At 30.2% G+C, this 11,546-nt stretch overlaps 1 protein-coding gene across 1 annotated transcript; it reads left to right on the forward strand.

The window, feature by feature from the left end:
• The first annotated feature begins 10,085 nt into the window (after positions 1–10,085).
• LOC141689876 (chlorophyll a-b binding protein 4, chloroplastic) lies at positions 10,086–11,341 on the forward strand. Its single transcript, XM_074494381.1, has 3 exons — positions 10,086–10,344; positions 10,527–10,942; positions 11,030–11,341. The coding sequence occupies exons 1-3, from the start codon at positions 10,148–10,150 to the stop codon at positions 11,161–11,163; spliced, it is 747 nt and encodes a 248-aa protein (XP_074350482.1). The 5' UTR covers positions 10,086–10,147; the 3' UTR covers positions 11,164–11,341.
• Positions 11,342–11,546: the final 205 nt, after the last annotated feature.

Genomic DNA, 11,546 nt, shown 5'->3' on the forward strand with positions numbered 1-11,546 from the left:
ACAGAATCATTTAATTCAGCGATATGTAAAACATTTAACCATTCCGACTGAGAATAGGGAAAGCAATACTTGCATAAGAAGATTTAAAATAAATATCACTTGAACAGTAAGTGATGATAGGGATACTTTCCTTTGGTGTTTAGCAGTTAGTCACACTCACAGCAACATAAACATCTCAGTCTGACATCTCAAGACATCACCGTCTTTCTATTTCAACAATTCACTGACATACTGCTCCTGCGATTGCTAGAAGCTTGATACCCCACACCATTCCATATTACTCTTTATCCAACATCTTGTCCTGATCAACTCGAATGATCCGCATCTATCATTAAAAGATAACACTTTAATCGACTACACGATAATTACTCGATGAACTGCGCGTCAAAACCCTATTATCTACCCATACGATAGCCCACACATAAACAAACACAATCAAGCACAAGACTCTTAACCCACGTACACACGTAATACACATAACACGTAAACACATAATTCAGATAACACATAATTCATATAACACATGACTCGGTTTGTCAAAACATTTGACTGGGTATGTTTAAAACTGAAATCTGGTCAAAAATATGATTTATCGATCAATAATCGACTCAGAACGACTCGCAAAATAAGAGACCTTTCGAAACAAAATAATTTGGATCTCGAAAGTTTTTTTAATAATAACGGAATATTTTTCTGAGTCTAGACGCGTTCGTTTCGTATTAAACGGATGAACGGTCTATTTATTACGAATAAAATAAAAATAAATCAAAACAAATTATAAATAATTGAATCAAATTATAATTTTGGAAAATAATAAAAGATAATAATTTGAAATTAAAATAAATATTTAAGAAAAACTTTCAAAATAACGTCTTTGTAAATCGGACTTTTCCCCGGGGTCATACCCCTCAAAATCAATCCCAAACAACACAATCCAACTGAACTCTAATAAAATCAATAAATTTAAAACACACAATAATTTATATTTGCACGTATAAACACGCCAGAAATGAAAAATATGGCCAAAAATGACTTCTACAATAACTTCTGAAATTTATGAAATAAATATATAAACATTAACATGCTATAATATACACAAGTACGAAGGCGGAATTTCGGAATTGTTACCCAAAATAAATTCTGATCACCCCGAAGAGAATATCTGATGTCCGGAAAATATCTCCAGAAAAATCTGAAATTAATAGCGATAGATATATATACGCTGAGATGCCATGTGGAGTAATCAACACCGTCAAACTCCTTTTCTATGCCCCGAAAATAAATTAAAACGGAAAATATGCTCCGCAAATTTTCTTCTCAAAATCTCGCAATATATATACCTATGCGTAGGTATCGAAGCGCTGATCGTATATATATATATTGAAATTTGGACGGACGGATTGGAAGATATGAATTTTTGAAAATTAAATGCTTATAAACGGGGTGAGACAGAGAAACAAAAGAGGGAGGGAGTAATTTGTTCAGCAAAGGAAATGGGGGACGGTATACTCGGGGTGGGGTGTGCGCGTGGGAGGGGGGTGGGGTGGGGTGCTGGGTAGTTTTAGGATTTGACACGTTTTTTTTTCTTTTCTTCTTTTAACTAAAAAAATCAATACAATATATTTGAAATTAGCCAAAAATTAATAAATAGCGGGTAATAATATTTAATTAAATAAATATAAAACTTATACCAAAATTTCCAAAAAATTATGAATATGTCAAAATTGTCAAAATATAAAATATTTGGAACTCCCACGATTTTATAAAAATAAAAGTCTGATATTTGTGGGGTTTTACGTCCCGAAAGGGGCCTGGTCCGATAATTTTTATGAAACTGAAATACTTCTAAAATTCTGGCAATATTTAAAAACTTATAAAATAAAATTTTCATAATTTTTAAAATATTTTTGGATCGAGCATCAGACCCGCGTTTTATAATTTAACGAACAAAAGTGCGGGTAAATATAATCCGAAAAACTCCGAAACAATTTTAAAATTCTCAAAATATTCAAAACTAAAAAAAAGTCATGATTTTTGAAACATTCTGGAATTTAATACTGAATTTACACTTATATATCCGATCTGAAAATAGATTACTTAGCCGCTAAGTAACTATAAAAACGATACAATTTAATACCAAATTTGGATAATTATCAAAACCGAACTTCTTATAATACACCCTATGAGAAAATAATGTAAAAATATCCCATCTCTCAAGAATACAGGTTTTATTGATCTACCGAAATGATTATCGTATCGAAAAATTTGTGCTGGGACACGCACGGGTCAAACCGTAATCCAGATCGAAAAAGTCAAAATACGGAAAATGTCCCGAATTATCAGATTAGGATAGCAAGGAGTTTTCCGAAGAGTTTCGAGTTGTAAAAACGCAAAAATTGTTGAAGTTGGACGATTCCCGGCTTTATAAAATAGTTTTATAATTACTAAAAAAATAATTATTAAATCTATAAATCCTTATAAAATCATATAACACTCCAAAATTACCAGAAAAATAACATAATCATCTATACTTTATTCTGGACATATTAAAAATCAAAATACTTACACTTTATCATATATACACACCCAAATATAAATATCGATCATCAAATAATTCACCAAAATTCCCATAATATCACATAATAATTATTTATTGATAAAAAAATAATTGCACGATATTTCCCGGATATTACAAGACAATTTCAATTTACCGATATCAATAAGACCGACTTTCAAATAACTTTTGAAAATAATACATTTAAAAAATCATCTCAGAAATTAACAAGAATCGATAGAACACTTAACAATTAGCACATTACCATTTAATAACACCAACTCGTCAAACAGGAATAAATATCCACCATTTTATTCCTTATAAATCATAAAAGCACACATATATATATAAAAAATATATTAATTCTAAAAATACGGGATATTACATTTTCTGATTGTTTGTGCTACTACGACTACGATATATAAATAATTATAATTTATTTATTAGATAATTATAATTTTTGAATAATCATAAATATATGTTATTTGAGTAATTTACTGAATAACAATTAGATATATACATGACCAAAATATCTAGCATATAAATAAACGAGACCAACATAATTTACTCGAAAATATATAAATAATAATTTATATACATACATACACATTTGACTTTATCTTTATCAATAATAAAAGATTCAATTTTAATGGTGTATTTCAGAGTTATTGATATATATACTAGAAGAAAATAACAAAAGTCTTTTATATTCTGAAAATAAGAATGATCAATTAAATTTAAGTTTTTTTCAATGTGTTAAAAACTAAATAGATTACGTCAATTTTAATTTATGAAATGACAATTATTTGACATTATATAAAAATAAATTTGTATAATAGAGAGGATTAAAAGCTAAGTACACGGCAGAGATCAACTTTAGTTAATGAATTAAGATATTAACAATTATTTTAAATCAACATAAACGTTGAATTAAAAAAATAACATTTTTTCTTAAAAAATAAACTTATATTAATTAGTGTAAATTCTACTTTGTTGAATATTACAATTGCAGGTCTTGACCACTTTAATTATGCATTACTAATTCTTTTAAATTAAGAAATGTAATTGTAAATTAGAAATGAATTTAGTAATAAAATATCTCATTACTACGAGTTTAGTTGTCCCAAACTAAAAAAATTTACTCGACTTGCAATATACATATATGTTAAATTTTTAGTTTCTTTTTATAAATATATTGGTAATATTTGATGGATTAACTTCAATCTTTTCCTTTTACACGTACAGTGACTACCCTCTTGTATTTATTTAGTAAATACAAATTACACGACACAAACAAGAAAACATGTATTATGATTAATGAGATACATTAAAAATGTTATGAACATTTTAAATTTTTTACATGAAAATCATACACACTGATAGATACTCAACTTGTATTTGATATATTTTAGACGTTATACAATATTTATCAAGAAGAAAATGATCAAAAATTTTACTAATATAATTTTATGGTATACAAAAAAATCTAGAAAATGTCCCCTGCCTCGCACGGGTTATATGCTAGTCTCTTATCTCTTATATATATGATAGGAGAACAAGTGGATAATATTCATGAGATTAAAAAGTCTCATTAAAAAGACTAAACTACCCCTATTTTTAATATTTATATAAAATATGTGGTTTATGAGAATTGAACTAAAGATATTTCATTCAGTTATACAACCTCATACCACTGCACCATATTGTCACATGTGTTTTTTATCATACACATAATATGTAACTCTGCTAAATGAATATTTATTTAACTTTAAAGATAGTAACCTGAATTTTGCAAAAAAAAAGAGATAGTTCCTTGGATATTTGAACAATTAATTTTAAAGAATTAAATTTCAGATATAAAGTTTGACATAATACATAAATTGATTATCTTATTTATTAATCATTTTTAGTTTTAAAATATATCTCATATATTTTTAAAATATTTTTATTATAAAAAGTAATTAAAATATACATATATAATTTTTTAAAAAAATATTAAAAATAGAAAGTCTTATATATAAATAATCTATATTGGTATTACATATTTAGATATGTTTGAATTATAATAAGTCAATGCATTTTAGTTTATTTCGAATTTGAAATCAGAATTTGGCCTTTTGTTAAAAAATACTCGAAATTTGACTACATGACCCGGCCGAAAAATATCGTCACATTTTACGTATAGTAAATTTAAATTACAAGCTCGGCGTGAATATCTTACCAATAATGTGAAATATTTTAATATTTTATGTTAATATAAATTAATATATTTGAGGTCTTTATAGGATCAAGTCAATTGATTATTTCTATTAAAATTACTAATTTCACTCGTAGCCCATTATTATTTTTCGGAGTTGTCCCAATTTTAAAAATATTCGAAATTTGATATGAGATCTCAGGAGATCTTACGAGATTTGTTAAAACTATGATGATATATTATATCGATCTTTTTTCATTTTTCACTTTAAAACAACTAGATTTTAAAAAAAGAATACTTTTAGATAAATACTATTCATTGATCAAGATAATATTGTACAAATATGTTGAACTATATTAATATTTTGAATTATTCAAATAAAAGTTATATCTATACTATATTGTAGCATTTGATTCAATACATTTTATACTATTTAAAAATATATATATATTTATATTGTTCAATAATTTGAAGAAATTAGTTCAACTGATATTTATAAAATTTATAAAATTGAAAAATATTTATTTTAGGAAAATAGTATACAATGTTATCAAATTAATATATGAAGAAATATTAGAGTCATAATGAAAGAAATTTAAAAACAGTTTAAATAACGATATAATTACAACTTTTCATTCGAATTCTTGAAACAAAATCATGAATATCAATAATAAGTCTTTACAATGTAATTTATTTTTACGTTACAACCATATCATTGATACTCGGTTGCGTAAAAAATAAATATGTATTGTTTGTCAGTGATAATCTGAATACCATATATAATTTAGGGCTTTTTTCATAAATAACAAAGTTTAAAAGAATTTTTGCAAAAATACTGTCACTTTTTAAAACAAATTGCAAAAATACTATGTTCCAAAAAATATTTGCAAAAATACGGTGGTTGCATATGCAACCATATCGGCAACTGCTAGCAACCAGAAATGCAACTTTGAAAAAATCTTTTGAAAATTATATTTATTTGCATAATAAGTTGCAACTGGTTGCAAGGCGAAAAATAAATACCCATGCGGGGCCAAACATTGCAACCTAAAAAACAACTAAAACAACAAACTAGAAACCACAATATCCAAAGACTTGCCACTAGCCTTCTCGATTACAAAGTGTACACTATCCACTATGGCCACTTCCTAGAATAATTTAAGTTACCTGATATGCTGTACAACTATTTTATATTGGGCTCGTAGGGGCAGTTGCATCTAGATACAATTGGATGAAACCATATATAACTAAATGCAATCAAAATTAATAATACGGTTTGTAACTTCTGTAACCATATTTCAACCAAAAGCAATCACTACTGAATCTTACATAAGTGGTTGCATAACAGGTTGTAGTGCCCCTACATGGTCAGTGTTAGGAAATGAATAACACACAGAGGAGGGGGGTGAATGTGTTTTACTGTTTTTGAGCTTTTCTTGAATGTTTATGGTTGAACAAAGTAAATTAATTCTTGTAGTGAAATGTGTTCATATAGAATTTAAACTTGCAGAAAAATAAAGAACACAGATCTTCAAAACTCACTTAATTTTATATTAAAATTAAGACAGTTTTGCTACAAAATTTCTAAGCTCTTTGTTGATAAAGAGCTTAGCTTCTTCTTGAGAGTGTTACAAGAAATTTGATCTGAATTGTTACTTCTGACGAAGGACCAGTGTTAACTTTATAACTCAGTTAACTGCTGGTTTACACAGTATTATAAGGCATTCTATTAGCTTTTCTAAACTGTCACTTGTCATTTCTATTTATAGAAAAGCAGATCTTCCATTTCTGGCTTAGCATATCTTCAGCATCCCGTGTTCATTTTAATCTTCCTTTATCAGTTAATCTTTACCATTGATCTTGCACAATCTTCAAGCTGCTTTTTGTAGACTTGTCAATCCAACTGTTGGATTGTTTGCTGATTGTTTATCTTGGATATTGAACTGATCTGCAATCATGTACTTTGAAATTGTACATCGAGATCTCTAATTTAGGTCTATAGAACACTTGACATCTCGATAAGTATATTGGCTTATCGAGATCTCTAGTACTCTATATTTAGTTTGGCTTGTAGAGGTCTTCAGTTCTCTATAAGAGAATTTTGGCTTGTCGAGATCTCTAGTCTTCACATCTTCACTTTGACTTATCCATAACTGTTAGTTCTCTAGTGGCTTCTTGACTTGTCGATTTATCAGAGTTCTCTAGTCAAATTAACATGTTAAAATCTCATAGTCCTCTAGTAAATTTTAACTTGTCGATATCTCTCAGTTCTCTAGTGAATTTTGACTTATCGATATCTCTGAGTTCTCTAGTGGAACTTGACTTATCGATAACTCAGAGTTCTCTAATGAATGTAGACTTGTCGATAAATCTGAGTTCTCTAGTGAAGAAATGACTTATCGATATCTCCAATCTTCATGTTTTCAATTTGACTTGTCGATATCTTTCTGAGTTCTCTAGTAGCTTTCCTGACTTCTCGATAAACCATTCTAGAGTTCTCGAATGACTTCTCTATAACATTAAATCTGTGACTTGTAGAGATCTTGACTTAGAGTATTTTTTCCAAACAGATTTATTCAACTCCAAGCTTCTCCAAAATTCTTCCGAGGCATGATCTTCTTAATCTTCTTCCAGATAGAATCCTTAGGCTTGATACTGTTTTAGGAAAAAGACTCCAGTCTGCTCCTTTGCATTTTTACAGACTTTAAGTGTTACAAGTACAAAATACAGATTAAGATAACAATACAACTTACTTAGGGTTGACAAAATGTCTTAGTCTTGTTAAAATACAGGCATGTCTTTTACAACAGTCAGCAACCACAGATACAACCAAAGCGACCTGCAACTTAAAACACCAACCTCCATAGCTGCCACCACCACTACCACATTCATTACACCCACCTCCATACCCATCGCCACTACCACAATATCCACAGGTTATAGTTCCCCTACGGGGCCAGCAACCACAAATACAACCAAAATCAACCCCAAAATCAACTAAAAATAATCAAACCCACTCACCACTAACTCAACAAAGCCCCCTCCAACCACCACCACTTCCCCATCATCACCCGATTACACTAATTACACTTTCGCTTTATTGTAATTTCATACCTCCGAATTCGATCCTCACTAATTACAATCAATCAATTCTCACAACACAAATTACCTGCAATAAGGTGTGAGAGAGTGTACAGACATTTTTACCTAATTACATTTTTGCTTCATCCCAATTCCATTAATTACAACTAACCAAATTGCATAATTACAAAACAATCAATTCACATAATTCACTAATTACAACTACGCCTAGTCATCGTCCTCGTCGTCGGCGTCAGAGAGCTAAGAGTCTAGGGCGAAGAGAGGCTTCGGGAACTTGTAGAAGGTTCAAATTGAGAGAGGCGGTTGCGTACGGAGGTTGGGGAGAGGAAGGGTTAGGTAGAATCGATGAGTGTAGAGAGAAGAGAGTGGGAGAGAGATGAGAGAGATTGGTTGGCAGAGAGATGAGAGGAGAGAAAATGAGACGTTCATGGCGGCGGGAGTGTGCCGGATTGAAGATAATTGCGTGTGTGTATTGCTCTGTATCTAATCTTATTTCTACAAAATTAGTAGTTTCTTATTTATTGGAGGAGGGGAGATGGTATTTTTGCAATTTAATTGTTTGTATATTTAAAAAGTTAGTAAATTTGCAAGACTTTAAGGAAAGTAGTAGAGTTGCAAATAAATATCTAAAAGTTGGTATATTTGTCAAATTCCCTTTAATTTATTATAATTTGTTTATTACATAATTTTAATTTTTAAATAATTATAAATGCATGTTATTTAAGTAATCAATTTAATTAAAGTTAATATTTTATTATTAAAAATTTTTAATTCAAATTAAATTAAAAAATAAATAATATTAAAAAAGTCAGTTCATCACACTAGATTTAAAATATTCAAGTTATTTCTTTGTTTTTCCTCATATAATTAATTTTAGAACCAAATTATTTGACACATATTTTACCTAATTAATATATAACTTAATTAACTTATTCAACTAAAACACGTTATCTTTTTAATTATTTCCAACTAAAATACCTCTTTTCCAAAAATAACAAGATGCAATAATAAGAGAAGAAATATTAAATATTTGGTTGGTCGGTCGGTTAATTCTATTTAATATTAAAGTTAACTTTGTCTACCGATATAAATTCTAATTCATATCAAAATCTATATAATTTCAATTGATATCTAGGTCAACTTCTTCTATTGATTCAATTTCTAATTCATATTGACCAATTTATTTAAACTATAAAATAGATATTATAGATAATTAAATACAATCAAAAGATAATTTGTTGCTCGGTAATAATGGCCTCACTATAAAAAAATAATCAAGGCTAAAACAAAATTATGATATTGACCTGAGTTAAAATAAAATTAAAAATCAAACTAAAAATTTGAGTTGGATTGGTTAGCATGGGTCTCGGGTTAAAATATAATAATTTAAACTATACATATGAGATAAAATAAAATAAATATTAAACATAATTAATATCCTATGACGTGAATTAAAATTTTAATATTTTTTTAAAAAAATTATATAATATTAAAAAAAGTTCGTGCCTCGCACGGGTTTTATACTAGTATATATTAATTTTAGTCCATCGCAAAATATATGTTTTTGTGTATAAAAGTGATGAAAGTGATAGTTGTGTATATTATTTTTAAAACATTGTTTTCTCCAATCATAGTTTAATATTTATACCTATATTCAGAAAAATAAAACTTGAAAAATGATATACGTAATGCAAAGGCACCTGTGAAAAAAAATATAATGCGGAGGCACTGGGCGTTAAGTAATAATACACAGGGCGTAAGCCCGTAACTATCTACACCGGGAGAAAAATCCGAAGGAAAACCTAAAGACTAAACTGTAGCTAGGTTATATACATAACGGACCCAAAATCTATGGGTTTAACAGTCCGAAGAAGAAACCACAACTCCCAAGTTTGATGCAGATATCAAATTGCTCAGATTCTTCCAATCAGCCATCCATTTGTCATGAAATTATAAGCAGAGTAGCATTCCAAATCTTGAAATCTTCCTACGTGTCAACATTTTGGGTCCCACCATCTTCGCACACCCAATGAAAAGCACGCAAAAGATATGAAGATAATATAAACCAGCAGCCAAGATAAGGGATAAGGACCATTGGAACATGATTGGCTCAAGTAAAATCGTAACTACTAATCGCAACCGTTGGTTTCCAAAAATCTAATTGTCCAATTTGTACATTGAACCAAAGCCACAAAAATGCAGTTGAAGTGAAGTACAAAATGGGGCAAGTAGAACATACATTTTGCACATATCAAGAAACCACATACATACTAATCATAGTATTCATTCCGAAGATGGCCGCTGTCACCACCCAAGCTTCCATTGCCGGTCTACGGCCATGTACCTCCAAGACAAGGTTCCTCACCGGATCTTCGGGCAAATTAAATCGCCAAGTATCGTATAAACCAGTGACTTCGGCCTCGTTCAAAGTTGAAGCTAAAAAAGGACAATGGTTACCAGGCCTAGCATCACCCAATTATCTGGATGGGAGGTACTCTTTTTTTGGGTGCAACAACATTTGTATTAAGGGTTAAATGCATTTAACACTTCTCCTAAAAAAACTCAGATATCATGTTAGGTTAGCCACACTAATTAATTAATGGCTACTGGACTTGCACACTATACTTTTGTTAATGCGTGGTTGATAAGGGTCAGGTTCTGTTTTCAATGCAGTCTCCCAGGCGACAACGGGTTTGATCCTTTGGCGCTAGCTGAGGACCCTGAGAACTTGAAATGGTTCATTCAAGCTGAGCTTGTCAATGGACGATGGGCGATGTTAGGCGTTGCAGGAATGTTACTTCCCGAAGTTTTTACAAAGCTTGGTGTTATTAATGTTCCAGAGTGGTATGATGCTGGAAAATCTGAGTACTTTGCATCTTCATCGACCCTATTCGTGATCGAGTTCATCTTGTTCCATTACGTTGAGATCAGACGGTGGCAAGACATTAAGAACCCAGGAAGTGTGAACCAAGATCCCATCTTTAAGAGCTACAGCTTGCCACCAGGTGAAGTTGGTTACCCAGGCGGCATCTTCAACCCCCTGAATTTTGCAGCTACAGAAGAGGCTAAAGAGAAAGAGCTTGCAAATGGTAAGTCTTCTAAGCTACTACAAAACCAAGAAAAATCAATTTATACACAACAACTTTCAACTCATTCTTGTCTAACTAATTTTACAGGAAGATTGGCAATGTTGGCATTCTTAGGGTTTGTGGTTCAACACAATGTGACCCACAAAGGACCATTCGAGAACCTCGTGCAACACCTTTCTGACCCATGGCACAACACAATTGTTCAAACATTCAGCGGTTAATTATAGGTTACTATATCCAAGCAGGAGTATTTTGAGAAGTACGATGCTACTTTGTTTTGTAAACCATGGCTCCATGGTTTCACTGAGAATTGGGTTTTATTGTGTACCTTTAATATGTGTATCTTTAATGTACAGGGGAAGTAAGTATGCAATATATTATTTATATAAACTTTGACAAGTTTTTCTCACAAGCAAATAACAAAATAAAACACAATAGATGCATTGTTCTTCCATTCCTACTCCTGTAGTTTACTACTGTAAATATAAAAATGCAGCACGTATCTAACAAATAACATGTCCCGTCTTACTAGTTATTTTATAATAATCAAATTGCAGTCAGAGACTCCTAATATATAAAGAAAGGCTTAAAAATCTCAAAGTGG

Source organism: Apium graveolens, chromosome 10, assembly GCF_009905375.1.
Source record: "Apium graveolens cultivar Ventura chromosome 10, ASM990537v1, whole genome shotgun sequence".
In the NCBI taxonomy this organism is placed as follows: Eukaryota; Viridiplantae; Streptophyta; class Magnoliopsida; order Apiales; family Apiaceae; genus Apium; species Apium graveolens.